Here is a 15,705-nt window from a genome sequence, read left to right on the forward strand (position 1 = left end):
CTTGCCCCGGTGTCCAGCTCCAGAATACACCCTACGTCGAGCACGGAGGCTACTCCTCTTGAAAATGTGCTTCGGCCAGGTGGACTGAATTTCTGGCAGTACGAGGTCTCACCTCTGGTCACCGCTCCTCTTCCGCTGCCCATATCCAGTCATACTATTACATACCGTAATATTTCCCTAATTAATGCAAGCTCCCTTGGTTTCGCCAAGTAAGAATTCTTCCTACATTGAACTTGCTTTTATGAACTCAGCAACGAAGGACTTTCCAAAACATTTATGTCAGTACTTCTGATAGTTTTCGACTATCAACTTTTCAGATCACAAGGACTATCTTTTCGAGATAGAAGTGGATGTAAATACTGTAAACTTGTATATAGTGTACAAAAGATAGACTCTTTCTCAAGATTCCTAATTCATTTTGCTTCAAGTTAAATTTCAGTTTTATTTGTGTAAATAGTGTATTTTGCATTTGAAGCGAATAATAAAGTTGTGTTTTGTAAATCTCAACCTTGGTTACAACACTTACGTGTACTTGTTGTATTTTATGAGAACGGATTGTAAACATTACCATTCGGATGTTCAGCCATAGCCTCCATAATGTCTCGAACAGTGGAAGAGTCTTCCAGAGTTACCAAACGACTTCCAGCCGACCAACAGATGTCGGAAGCAGCGTTCCACGACTTGTCCTGCATGTGGAGTATCATGTGGCGTCCTCTGTGTACGAACTTCACCTCTGCTGGCGTCCACGTGCTCTCGTTCTGGCCTTTATCTGCAATAAGATAGTACGTGCGAAATGGAGCTGCAGTGACTCGATTTTCGTCAAAACTTCTAGAGACGAGAGCTATACAGGTTTTCTTCCAATTTAACCTCAAAATGTGTTAATTTACCGCCAAAGTTCTCTAGTTGTTCTCTGACCTCCGCGCGCCCCTGCTTGCATTCCTTTTCAAGCGTCTTAATATCGTCCTTCACGCTGTCCCTAATCTGCGCACTAGTCTCATCCATCTTATTCTCAAGTGCCCTACTCCGCGCACTGTTCTCTTCCATCTTATTTTCAAGTGCCCTACTCCGCGCACTGTTCTCCTCAATACTTCTCTTTAAATCGTCCTTCACGCTGACCATAATCTCCTCCATCAAAGCCCGCATGGCTTCACTATCCATGTCGCTATCCTTTGAGATGACAGGACCCCCCTCGCTAACGTCGGCGTCAACAAACCACAACAATATATAATTATTATTTATTTTAAAGGAAAGGATTCCTCTATCCAAACTTTACGTTCTTCCAGCTTCAAATAATTTTTACTTTAATCATCATTGCAAATTAAGCCTCAAAACGGCTATCATTGAAGCTGCCTAACCGCCTAACATCATTAAGGTTCATGAAATTTATATAAGAAGGCAACGGGAAATTTCCGAAAATGATTATAATATTAGCCCTCAAATTCAGTTAATAAAGTTGCCGGTTTACCTGTGATTCTAAAATTGGGCTCGATTTTAAATACCAACACATGTGGTATAGTGCCAGTAAATCAACCCATGCCCTCAGCATTGAGGTCCTTCAAACACACAAAGTCATCAGAATCTCAAACTGAACCCATGAAATCAACCTACTGCCACTCGAAAAAGAAAAGTAGGCGTGAGGTTACCTCTTCTCATCCACGGTTATACTAACGTACAATATATTTCCTAATAGCAGGTTGTTTGGTGACGAAACACGCACCACTGGCTAATATCCGTGAATAGATATGCACTAAGAGAAAGCCACTATTCACTTCAAACCTCACTTATGGGAAATTCATTTTATTGTTTCCCGGGATTCGAACTAATTCCCTTAAATTTTGGATACGCCCCTGCTTACTCGAATGTCATGGCTCTGCTCATATCATTGGACCATGACTGTGTTCTCATTCATAAAACGATTTAATATTGACATCAAGGTATCACTTATTCAATCATAATGAACTGGGCCTCGCGTGGAAATGTCAGAAGCAGACATGGGTTACCAAAATAATCGTGCCCACTCCTGGAAGCCGCACAAGTATGCCTTGCCTAATACACAACACACCACGCCCCTATCTTTACATTAATGGTATGCAATAGGTGGGATAATTATGCGCCTATTAAACATCAAAATACGCCTATTAAACCGTAGAATATGTCCCACCTTGGGCCGTATTTATATAGCCAGACATTGGATGTCATTCTATATGGCGCTAAATTTCCTAAATCTGGGTAGCCCTTATTTACGGACATATCGAGCCCCCACAGTTCACTTACGCCCTTTTATCTCGCCCCACTTTGGATGCGCCATCTTAAGTATGCACCCGTCCCTACACCTAATGGCTCCGGCATGATGTCTACAGGGCGTTAACGGGTTGGAATAAAACAAATGGGCGCTTAACTCGACTAAGCTTAAGGGCATACAGGGTAGGAGACGGGTCATACCTAATTACAATGAGAACACATTCGGGTTAAAGTTTAGATTAATACACGTGGTTTATTAGGCCTTAATGATGATGATGGTAATGACGCATTTATATACAAATGAATTACATGGATTATTATCAATTGTTGTTGTTTGTTATCGACTTTCAGTCGTTTGTGATGGATCCGAGTATTATCTATCGCAGAGCGATCCATTATGACGAGATTCGAACGGGAAAACACTTATCATAGACACTGAGGCTATGTGATATCATTGACCAATAGGATTAACATGCATACAACGAATCTGAGCAATCCCTATACTAAACACACAGCTATTCCCCAACGAAGTACCACGAAGGAACTCATAAAAATGTGGAACAAACGCCCGGGTTTGAACCGACCCTCACTTGTAAAAATTTCACCACCCCGATGGTCAACACCATCGGTAACTCAATTATAATCACAACAAGATACATAAACCCTTAAAGAACACAAATTATATACAGTAAACACGTGAGACATCCAGCCTTCGGTTGAGCATTGGGGTACCAATGCCGCTGTCGGGAACTGAACTGACACCCGTTGGGATGGAAGTGGGACTCTGAAAACCCTAAACTACGTTATACTCAAGTGTGTAATGGCAGTAAACTAACAAGTACTGGTAACAATCGCCGTGTCATTTATTAGCGACTACATCAGTCTGGCGTGTTGAATATTTCATTATTAAGCGATTCTTTCGCCCTCATTCACTTCAACTCAAGGCTCCCTCTTACACGAGCGGACGAGAATACACAAAAAACCGACACTTCTCCTCAGTAGGTCAACTGCCCCCAGCCCCCACACGGCGGGTGGTCATTGGCCTCGGCCTTCACAGGCATAACGCCCTTTCTTAACAAAACACCCCATCTCGGGGATCGTTCACTAATAAACTGAGCCTCATTGTTCCTTAAACAAAATTACATCGGCTCTCAATACTTCACTTCAATTCAACACACACATTCGTTTACAATATCATGATCCCGCGACGCGACACCGGTTTCTATGATACCAATACTTGTTTGATTACCATAACTACAATTTATTATTATTATTATTATTATTATTATTATTATTATTATTATTATTATTATTATTATTATTATTATTATTGGGTTCATCATTACATCATCTCCCTACACGACTTACCTGGAAATTAGACCATACTGCGTGATCATAATTAACTTCCTCTTAATGACGGTGTAATTAATCCATATCTAAATCGTGATTTCTGATAAATCGTCACACGGTAATACAATTATGAATTAAATATTCCTCAATTTGCACTTAAATGGTGATAAGCCTGCCAATTAAAATTGTACACTTCCTATCTAAATATATGTCATTGGAGGCCTGGGATGTCAGTTCCGAAGTCATATCTCGTAGCTCTGGGTGCTCACGGAATAAAATTACACTATTTACCAGCCATGCAATATCCTCGCTGGACTAACTACAACCTAACTTGAATTACTCTGAATTACTAAAAATTAGTCTCCTGACGCATCAATAATTACAAGTTTTCCCAAATAAAATGATTAAGTCAATCTATTACTGCATGCAAACTTATCGTGTTACCCCTTTATTTACAATTGATTGCTCAGACGTGTTACTAATTAAATAAAGTAAATAGAAGCTACGTGTATCATGGTAGCACATCTACATTACTGAAGTTACAATCTTTAACATTATAGCGTCAGGTAATGATAACTGTTCCCCGCCCAATCTGATTACGTCATATTAATTATGATTTATACTCATCTCCATCTCGATGACCCGTTGTCAGCTCAGGGAGTCCATTGTGGGTTTAGTGCTGACCCATAAGCACCACAGCAGTTACTGGAGGCACCATTCTTCTTTCCAACTGGGAGTCCATTGTTCTAGGTTGACGAAACCGCTGGCAATATTCCTGAGGCACACAACACGTCACTATTTATTCCAAGATTTATTTAGTTACATTCGGTGTGAACGTCCAGCCACGATACCGGACCTCACTCCGCAATCCGCGATTCAGTATCGGATTCCGCGTACCTTTGTCACTACTCGACACAGTAGCGCCGTAGTAATAATAATAATAATATTATTACAAATTATATTTAATGTTCGCGACACGTCTCTGATCTTTCAAGTTTAGACCCTAGCATCACGTCTATCCAATCTCTGCAATATTTACGCACAGTACGCGATTTCACTTGTAAATTAAATTGAAATTCACTCAAACCAAAAGATCACTGGAAGCTCGACAACACGTAGCTTCGCCGCCTGTAAGCCACAAATCCCGACTGACGCTTCTCCCCTTCTGCAGTAGTTTTTACTAGGGAGCGATACCCCTTCCACTAATTTGCGTATCGCCTATTCCCGGCGTACTCGAGGTAAAATAGTACGATTGGTCGGTGACCAGTATCTAGTTGGTGCGATTGAGACATAACCACTCAATTATCCTTCGGTGAATCTCTTTAAATTAATTAAAATATGTTCTGCTTCCCCCACCACACGGGGTGAAGTCCCGGTCTCGAGGAGCTGTCATGACACTAACCAGATGGCCCCAGTACTTTTCCACGCAGAAACAACACAGTATTCTTTCTCCTGCTGAAAGTTATCACGGAAGAGGACATTAAACACTCTAAATAAATGTCCCAGTAGGATTCATCCCTTTTAAATCGGGAGATGATCCCCTAATTCGAGTTTTATTAATTTTCTACCTCGTCGGTAATTAAGTTGGCCAGTCCGATTCCAAGATGGCTCCTATATTCCGTTTCGAAAAAGTTAGTTTCCCCTCATTCTGTGAGCCTTGAGGAGGGATGTCTTCTCTCGAGTGATGTCATAGGGAATCCCCATTCATAACCCCTCCCGGGTCTAAGTTGGCTTGGTTTCATCTGCGGGGCCCCCGCTACACAAAGGATAATACTGCGCAATAAGTCGCAGACAAAGAAATCTCATAAAATAATTTTAAAATACACAATTTATCTATCTCAATGGTATGAATATTAATTAGTTTCGGTATGACCTCTATTAATGATATGAATATTAATCATTTTCAGCGTTCTTTCCCTTTAATAGCATTGCGTGCGTAATTACTGAGATCGATATCAACCCAAGGTCCTTGGATCATGCCCCTGTCGGGTTCATATTCCCCTCTCCCCGAGAAGAAATGGGTACAGGCACTGGACACATTTCGTCGCTAAATATTCAATTGGCAATATCGATTCACAACTGTTTCCAAACCTTTGCTTTCTGGCGAAGTTCCTGGTTCTCTCTTTCCAAATAATAGGCTATCTGACGCAATGCTTCTCTGTAGTTCTCCAGGTACTGACATTCTGGACATTCTTCATCCCCAAGATCTCTCTGTGAAAACAAATTCTCCAAATAATTGACTTCTTCGGCTTCCTCATTTGGTCCCGACTCTTCATCTGACACGTCACGTCGATCTTCTTCTCCGTCATCCTCATCCTCTTCTTCATCCGTTGCTCCAAGTTCTTCAGCGTTGTCCACGTCTTCTAAGTTGCCTCCGGACGTATGGTACAACTTCAGATTTGCCGCGTTGTATATGGTTTCGGTCGCGCCGTCCATGCTTTGCACCTTGTACGCGTTGTTGTCGAGGTTCTGGATGACTCGGTAAGGACCGATGTACAGTTCAGCGAACTTGTGGTAGAACTTGTTAGGTGGATCGGATACTGTTGGTCGTTTAACGAGAACAAGTTCCCCTACGCGCAGTGGTCGATGGTACCTCTTGTTACGGAGACGACGTAATCTTCGTTCTGCTTGGGCCTTCAAATGTTTTGCTGTCTCTTGTATGCATAGCTCAACCGATAGTCTAGGATCCTGCGGACATTTTAAGACCTCGTGCCATGGTCTCTTTGGAAAACTGTTGAAATGAATCACTGACGGAATTTGCCCGGTGGATTCGTGGATAGTGCCGTTGATACTTTCTGTGATAACAGGAATCACGTCCACCCAACGCCAATGTTGTCTAGGACAGTAGATACGGCAAAACTTTGCGATTTCTCGCATTATCCGCTCTGCGGGATTCGACTCCGGATGCCTAATTGAACTTAGATGATGTTTGATGTTTAAGTTTTCGATGTCTCGCTTGAAGTTCCCGATGTGAACTGCGACCCATGATCCGTGAGAACACATTCGGGCTTGCCCATACGTGGTATGATTTTAGTCTTCAACTGATTTATAACGGCTCTAGTATTTGCCTTCTGGATTGGACAGAGAGTGACAAATTTTGAAAACACATCCACGCATACCAAAATGTATTGAAGCTCTCTCTTTCCCTTGGGAAGTGGTCCGTAAAAGTCTAAAGCGAACAGTTCCCGAGGTTTACTTGGCAACAACGGCTTCGGTTTTTGCTTAAGTAGGTATGGATTGGGTTTTACCCGTTGGCAAATGTCGCAAGTAAGGAGTACCTGCTGAAAAATTTTCCTCAAATTTTTCCAGATAAAAGTTTCCCGAAGTGTAGCAATCACTTTATCTCTCCCTGCGTGACCTGTAACGTGATGAGCGAGCCAAACTAAATCAACCTGCAACGTCGTTGGAACCACAATCCTGAATTGCGTGTGGTCCTCGTCCACGAATTTATGCAGCATACCATTAAAAAATTGGTACTTCTCGGATCTTTTCTGAAGTTCACGGTATTCATCCGTCCCTGGCTGTATTCTACGTTGGAGGAAATCGATCAACTTCTTCATTTCCGGACATTTCTGCTGTTCTTCACCAATAGTCCGCAGCCTTTCTATGATTTCGCGGTCCCCTTGTTCTATCAACTGTATTTGGTTAACCACGATAGGTTCCGGATCTGGATTTCTACTGAGGGCGTCTGCAATTACATTTGCCTTTCCGGCGCAGTGCTCGACTGTAATGTCGAATTGCTGCACAAACAAGCACCACCGGCTGACTCTCTCGCTTGTTAACGCAGATTTCATCATGAACGTCAGAGCTTTGTGATCCGTTCTCAACACAATTGGGTACCCATAAATGTATTTCTTCCAATGGTTAAGAGCGGTCACGATCGCGAGCATCTCTAGTTCGGTCACGGTGTATTTCAACTCATGCGATCTTAATTTGCGACTCATGAAAGCCAAATAGGTGATCCTCTGTTCGTGTTCGGGCGTCTCTTGATACAGTACTGCCCCGACTCCTATAATCGACGCATCAGTTTGCACAATAAACTTTTGTGCATAGTTCGGATATCCTAATTTCACACTATGGGCCAACAGATCCTTTGCTTTAGCAAATGCTTCATCGCATGCAAGATCCCATTTCCACCTATTGTTTTTCTTGAGGAGATCTTGTAATGGTGCAACTATACTGGTATAGTTCGGACAATGATCCGCGAAAAAGTTACAAACTCCTAAAAATTGCCTGACATGTTTCACCTTCGTCGGCTTTGGAAAATTTTGAATTGCCTTTAATTTAACAGGATTGGGCATGATTCCTTCTGAGTCGATCACATGACCTAAAAATAGGATACTCCTTTGGCAGAAATTAGACTTGGGTAGGTTTACCTTGAAGTTGTTCCTTTCTAAATCAGCTAATAGTTTGTCAAGTTTCTCCAGGTGCTCTGGCAAAGTTTCAGATGCAATAAGGATGTCATCCACGTACCTCACCGTAAACTGTTTAACTTCGTCACTGAGGTTACGATCTAGTGCCCTAATGAGCGCTGACCCTGCTGTTTTCAATCCAAAGGGTAACCGGTTAAAAACGTAGGTTTGCCCATCAAACAGAAACCCGGTCAAAATTTTGGTGGCTGGGTCAAGTTCCACGTGATGAAAGGATGATGTCAGATCAACTCCACTAAATAATTTCATTCCCCGGAATTTCTTAAGGACCTCTTTTATACACGGGGCCTGGTCATACTCTGGGATTAATCGCTGGTTTATTGCTCGCGCGTCGAGGCAAACCCGCAACGAACCGTTGCCCTTCTCCACCACGACCAAGGGATTCAAAAATGGTGTGGGTGATTTTGATATAATTCCGTTATCCTCCATCTCCTGTATAATTTTCTTCACCCCAGCGTGAAACTTTTCAAATATCGGGTATGGTCTTTGCCGAAATGGTTCCCAATTGTTGACGACTAAGGAATATTTGAAATTTGGAATTTTCCCTGGACGTGAACCAAATACATTTTCGTGTCTCTCTATGACTCTCTGTAATGCGCCTTTGTCTTCCTCCCCTATCTTCGCTTCGTCGATCTTTTCTTGGACTACCTCCGCCAATGATGGTCCTTCATTCTCCGCTTCTAACTTGAAAATCATCCCTTCAAACTCCTTGATCATCTCGTCCCGATAGGCATCCCAGTTTGGGAAGCAATCTCCTCCTTCATGTTTCAATTGTTCTATCTCCATGGTCCAAATTTTCTCCTCCCCGTGTTGTCCCTCGAAGTCGTTTAATCTTACATCTCCCTGAATTGAATCGTTCCTGAATCTAATTTCATTCTTGTCCATGTCAATGACCGCTTTGAATTCCCGCAGAAAATCAGCTCCAATGATGATATTATATTCCATTCTAGTCAAAATTATAAATGGATGTGATATGAGGTTGTTCCCAATTTCCAAATCTAGATAGGCCTGGCTATTGCATGTAGTTGTGCGGTCCGGAATTATTCCTCTAACCTTAATATTGGAAATCGGAATGATTGGAATACATTGCTTCGATTCCAGTTCTTTGACTAATACTTTAGATACCACGCTGACGCTCGCGCCTGTGTCTACAAGGCAACGAACCAGCAACTGGTTAACACGGACATAAATGACGGGTAACGCTCTGATTGGTTTTGGACATGCCTGAACGGGATCTTCAACGAGGTCATCGGGCTGAACTATCCATGATGCGATGGTCACGGACGTCCACGGTTCCCCCTTCGCGTCGGTAGTCCTCGAAAATCCGACTATCTCCTCACTCGGTTTTCCTAATTTTTTTTTAGCTGACCTCCGCCTCCACTTGAATATGGTGGTGCGCGGGGATCAAGATTACTGGCACGGTTTGCAGCATTATGTGCCTGTAGTTCGAGGCTCTCTGCCCCTCGACACTCATCCGACTTAGCAAACTGCTGCATCGAATCATTCCACCGATCGTTTCCGGCCTGGGTATCTTGCAGATCTCTGACGTAACGGCGTGACTCATTCCTTCTGTCGTTGAGGTCACCCCGATAGTATTCTCGCGGTCTGTTGTTCTGTCGACCCCGGTTACCCCAGTAGGAATTGGGTGTTCTCTCGTAAGGTCGTCGCCCTCGTGCGCCGCTCTGTCCGTGGTTGTACCTCCCTGACTGATACCATTGACTCCTACCCTGGTCATTTCGACACTTCCATTGGTGGTTTTCCCACTTCGGAGACCTCCAATCCCTATTATTCCTGTTCTGGTTGCCTATCTGAGCATCAGTCTGGGTACTTGTCACCTGAGTACTCCGGTTTACCGACTGATCCCCCTCTCGAACGTTTAACGTGTTGATGGCTTCTACGTTTCTAGCTCGGCCGTGCCCGACATGAGATGTCTGATCCAACTGTCTTAACACGTGCTCGGCTTCCACTGCCGTACGGATATTTGCCGCAATCAACATGCGCTGGACGTCAGCGGGGAATTGCTTTGTGATGGCGGTTATTAATTCACTTTCAGTCGGCGGGCTGTCCAGTTCGCGCATCTTCACCAGCTGGGACGTGAAATAATCGCAGAACCTTGTGGGTCCTCCCGAAGCGTACCTCCTCGAGTAAAGCTCTAACCTAAGTCCTTGCTGCGTGTCCAAACCCCAGTATTTTTCCAAAAATAGCTTCTTAAAGCCTTCATAGCTATCAAAACAGTAGCGGAACGCTTTAAACCATTCGAGAGCCTGGTCTTCCAAAAATTTTTCAACTACACGTAACTTCCTATCCGCTGGTACCCGATGATCTGCCATATAATCATCTACCTCGCGGAGGAAACTTTTTGGCGTAGTCCTAGTGCCTGGTTTGAATTTCTTTGGCTTATCATCCGCCGAACGTAAGAGGCTATACATCGGTATTGAATTTTGGCCAAGCAAGGTCGACGTTCTCTCGTCCATCGTCGGTAATTTATACTCTTCATTGCCGGGTAGTTGCTCCTTGAACAGACTGTAGCCCATTTGATGTGATCCGCTACCTAATTCCATTTTCTTCATTCCTGCCGTTTCCATTTTGAAATGTGGTTCATCCCGGATGTCTAATTTCTTCATTCCCTCTATTTCTTCGCGAAGCGCGTTAATTTGTTCTTCGTGGATCTCCAATTTCACCATCATTTTCGAGCCTTTCTCTTCGCTCCATTCGTGGATCTGTTTAGCAGTCTCTCCTACTATTTGTCCTGACACTTCCTTCCGTAACCTGGCAAACGTTAGTTTCGTATCGGACTGCGCTGCTTGCGATACTGACGTAATCCTTTCGTCTAGGGCCTCAATTACCGCCAAGGCTTTCTCCGTCCTTTCTTCAACGGTCCTGATATTTATCTGGTTGTCCTTGACCTGCTCCACTATCTCTTCGATCTTCGTGTCGCAGTCATTCGCTTTGGACCTGACCTGTTCCATCTCACCATTCAGCCGATCGATTTCCTCTTTAACATCCACGATTTCGCCATTCACGCGAGTTATGTCTCTCTCGATACCGGTCTCAACCTGACCAAGCCGCTCAACTATTCCCTCGACCTTTATTTCAACAACGGCATTGAGCTGAGAAACCGCGTCTATTTTATCGCTTAGTTCCTTAGCCCCCTTTTCGCATTGTTGTTGAACCTCCTGAATTTTGTTCATTAAACTACTGCATTTCTCCTCAATCATCTTACTAGTCTCGGTTCGGTTTTCTTCCAATTTAACCTCAAAATGTGTTAATTTACCGCCAAAGTTCTCTAGTTGTTCTCTGACCTCCGCGCGCCCCTGCTTGCATTCCTTTTCAAGCGTCTTAATATCGTCCTTCACGCTGTCCCTAATCTGCGCACTAGTCTCATCCATCTTATTCTCAAGTGCCCTACTCCGCGCACTGTTCTCTTCCATCTTATTTTCAAGTGCCCTACTCCGCGCACTGTTCTCCTCAATACTTCTCTTTAAATCGTCCTTCACGCTGACCATAATCTCCTCCATCAAAGCCCGCATGGCTTCACTATCCATGTCGCTATCCTTTGAGATGACAGGACCCCCCTCGCTAACGTCGGCGTCAACAAACCACAACAATATATAATTATTATTTATTTTAAAGGAAAGGATTCCTCTATCCAAACTTTACGTTCTTCCAGCTTCAAATAATTTTTACTTTAATCATCATTGCAAATTAAGCCTCAAAACGGCTATCATTGAAGCTGCCTAACCGCCTAACATCATTAAGGTTCATGAAATTTATATAAGAAGGCAACGGGAAATTTCCGAAAATGATTATAATATTAGCCCTCAAATTCAGTTAATAAAGTTGCCGGTTTACCTGTGATTCTAAAATTGGGCTCGATTTTAAATACCAACACATGTGGTATAGTGCCAGTAAATCAACCCATGCCCTCAGCATTGAGGTCCTTCAAACACACAAAGTCATCAGAATCTCAAACTGAACCCATGAAATCAACCTACTGCCACTCGAAAAAGAAAAGTAGGCGTGAGGTTACCTCTTCTCATCCACGGTTATACTAACGTACAATATATTTCCTAATAGCAGGTTGTTTGGTGACGAAACACGCACCACTGGCTAATATCCGTGAATAGATATGCACTAAGAGAAAGCCACTATTCACTTCAAACCTCACTTATGGGAAATTCATTTTATTGTTTCCCGGGATTCGAACTAATTCCCTTAAATTTTGGATACGCCCCTGCTTACTCGAATGTCATGGCTCTGCTCATATCATTGGACCATGACTGTGTTCTCATTCATAAAACGATTTAATATTGACATCAAGGTATCACTTATTCAATCATAATGAACTGGGCCTCGCGTGGAAATGTCAGAAGCAGACATGGGTTACCAAAATAATCGTGCCCACTCCTGGAAGCCGCACAAGTATGCCTTGCCTAATACACAACACACCACGCCCCTATCTTTACATTAATGGTATGCAATAGGTGGGATAATTATGCGCCTATTAAACATCAAAATACGCCTATTAAACCGTAGAATATGTCCCACCTTGGGCCGTATTTATATAGCCAGACATTGGATGTCATTCTATATGGCGCTAAATTTCCTAAATCTGGGTAGCCCTTATTTACGGACATATCGAGCCCCCACAGTTCACTTACGCCCTTTTATCTCGCCCCACTTTGGATGCGCCATCTTAAGTATGCACCCGTCCCTACACCTAATGGCTCCGGCATGATGTCTACAGGGCGTTAACGGGTTGGAATAAAACAAATGGGCGCTTAACTCGACTAAGCTTAAGGGCATACAGGGTAGGAGACGGGTCATACCTAATTACAATGAGAACACATTCGGGTTAAAGTTTAGATTAATACACGTGGTTTATTAGGCCTTAATGATGATGATGGTAATGACGCATTTATATACAAATGAATTACATGGATTATTATCAATTGTTGTTGTTTGTTATCGACTTTCAGTCGTTTGTGATGGATCCGAGTATTATCTATCGCAGAGCGATCCATTATGACGAGATTCGAACGGGAAAACACTTATCATAGACACTGAGGCTATGTGATATCATTGACCAATAGGATTAACATGCATACAACGAATCTGAGCAATCCCTATACTAAACACACAGCTATTCCCCAACGAAGTACCACGAAGGAACTCATAAAAATGTGGAACAAACGCCCGGGTTTGAACCGACCCTCACTTGTAAAAATTTCACCACCCCGATGGTCAACACCATCGGTAACTCAATTATAATCACAACAAGATACATAAACCCTTAAAGAACACAAATTATATACAGTAAACACGTGAGACATCCAGCCTTCGGTTGAGCATTGGGGTACCAATGCCGCTGTCGGGAACTGAACTGACACCCGTTGGGATGGAAGTGGGACTCTGAAAACCCTAAACTACGTTATACTCAAGTGTGTAATGGCAGTAAACTAACAAGTACTGGTAACAATCGCCGTGTCATTTATTAGCGACTACATCAGTCTGGCGTGTTGAATATTTCATTATTAAGCGATTCTTTCGCCCTCATTCACTTCAACTCAAGGCTCCCTCTTACACGAGCGGACGAGAATACACAAAAAACCGACACTTCTCCTCAGTAGGTCAACTGCCCCCAGCCCCCACACGGCGGGTGGTCATTGGCCTCGGCCTTCACAGGCATAACGCCCTTTCTTAACAAAACACCCCATCTCGGGGATCGTTCACTAATAAACTGAGCCTCATTGTTCCTTAAACAAAATTACATCGGCTCTCAATACTTCACTTCAATTCAACACACACATTCGTTTACAATATCATGATCCCGCGACGCGACACCGGTTTCTATGATACCAATACTTGTTTGATTACCATAACTACAATTTATTATTATTATTATTATTATTATTATTATTATTATTATTATTATTATTATTATTATTATTATTGGGTTCATCATTACATCATCTCCCTACACGACTTACCTGGAAATTAGACCATACTGCGTGATCATAATTAACTTCCTCTTAATGACGGTGTAATTAATCCATATCTAAATCGTGATTTCTGATAAATCGTCACACGGTAATACAATTATGAATTAAATATTCCTCAATTTGCACTTAAATGGTGATAAGCCTGCCAATTAAAATTGTACACTTCCTATCTAAATATATGTCATTGGAGGCCTGGGATGTCAGTTCCGAAGTCATATCTCGTAGCTCTGGGTGCTCACGGAATAAAATTACACTATTTACCAGCCATGCAATATCCTCGCTGGACTAACTACAACCTAACTTGAATTACTCTGAATTACTAAAAATTAGTCTCCTGACGCATCAATAATTACAAGTTTTCCCAAATAAAATGATTAAGTCAATCTATTACTGCATGCAAACTTATCGTGTTACCCCTTTATTTACAATTGATTGCTCAGACGTGTTACTAATTAAATAAAGTAAATAGAAGCTACGTGTATCATGGTAGCACATCTACATTACTGAAGTTACAATCTTTAACATTATAGCGTCAGGTAATGATAACTGTTCCCCGCCCAATCTGATTACGTCATATTAATTATGATTTATACTCATCTCCATCTCGATGACCCGTTGTCAGCTCAGGGAGTCCATTGTGGGTTTAGTGCTGACCCATAAGCACCACAGCAGTTACTGGAGGCACCATTCTTCTTTCCAACTGGGAGTCCATTGTTCTAGGTTGACGAAACCGCTGGCAATATTCCTGAGGCACACAACACGTCACTATTTATTCCAAGATTTATTTAGTTACATTCGGTGTGAACGTCCAGCCACGATACCGGACCTCACTCCGCAATCCGCGATTCAGTATCGGATTCCGCGTACCTTTGTCACTACTCGACACAGTAGCGCCGTAGTAATAATAATAATAATATTATTACAAATTATATTTAATGTTCGCGACACGTCTCTGATCTTTCAAGTTTAGACCCTAGCATCACGTCTATCCAATCTCTGCAATATTTACGCACAGTACGCGATTTCACTTGTAAATTAAATTGAAATTCACTCAAACCAAAAGATCACTGGAAGCTCGACAACACGTAGCTTCGCCGCCTGTAAGCCACAAATCCCGACTGACGCTTCTCCCCTTCTGCAGTAGTTTTTACTAGGGAGCGATACCCCTTCCACTAATTTGCGTATCGCCTATTCCCGGCGTACTCGAGGTAAAATAGTACGATTGGTCGGTGACCAGTATCTAGTTGGTGCGATTGAGACATAACCACTCAATTATCCTTCGGTGAATCTCTTTAAATTAATTAAAATATGTTCTGCTTCCCCCACCACACGGGGTGAAGTCCCGGTCTCGAGGAGCTGTCATGACACTAACCAGATGGCCCCAGTACTTTTCCACGCAGAAACAACACAGTATTCTTTCTCCTGCTGAAAGTTATCACGGAAGAGGACATTAAACACTCTAAATAAATGTCCCAGTAGGATTCATCCCTTTTAAATCGGGAGATGATCCCCTAATTCGAGTTTTATTAATTTTCTACCTCGTCGGTAATTAAGTTGGCCAGTCCGATTCCAAGATGGCTCCTATATTCCGTTTCGAAAAAGTTAGTTTCCCCTCATTCTGTGAGCCTTGAGGAGGGATGTCTTCTCTCGAGTGATGTCATAGGGAATCCCCATTCATAACC

The 15,705-nt window shown here is 42.7% G+C and overlaps 1 protein-coding gene across 1 annotated transcript in view; it reads right to left on the minus strand.

The window, feature by feature from the left end:
• The window catches only part of LOC136874538 (uncharacterized), a 149,043-nt gene that overhangs the window by 86,096 nt on the left and 47,242 nt on the right, over positions 1 to 15,705 (minus strand). The window contains exon 6 of the mRNA XM_068227835.1: positions 569 to 769. Coding sequence (XP_068083936.1) covers positions 569 to 769 — 201 coding nt within the window. The remainder of the gene's footprint in view (positions 1 to 568; positions 770 to 15,705) is intronic.

This window comes from Anabrus simplex, chromosome 5 (genome assembly GCF_040414725.1).
Source record: "Anabrus simplex isolate iqAnaSimp1 chromosome 5, ASM4041472v1, whole genome shotgun sequence".
Taxonomy (NCBI): domain Eukaryota; kingdom Metazoa; phylum Arthropoda; class Insecta; order Orthoptera; family Tettigoniidae; genus Anabrus; species Anabrus simplex.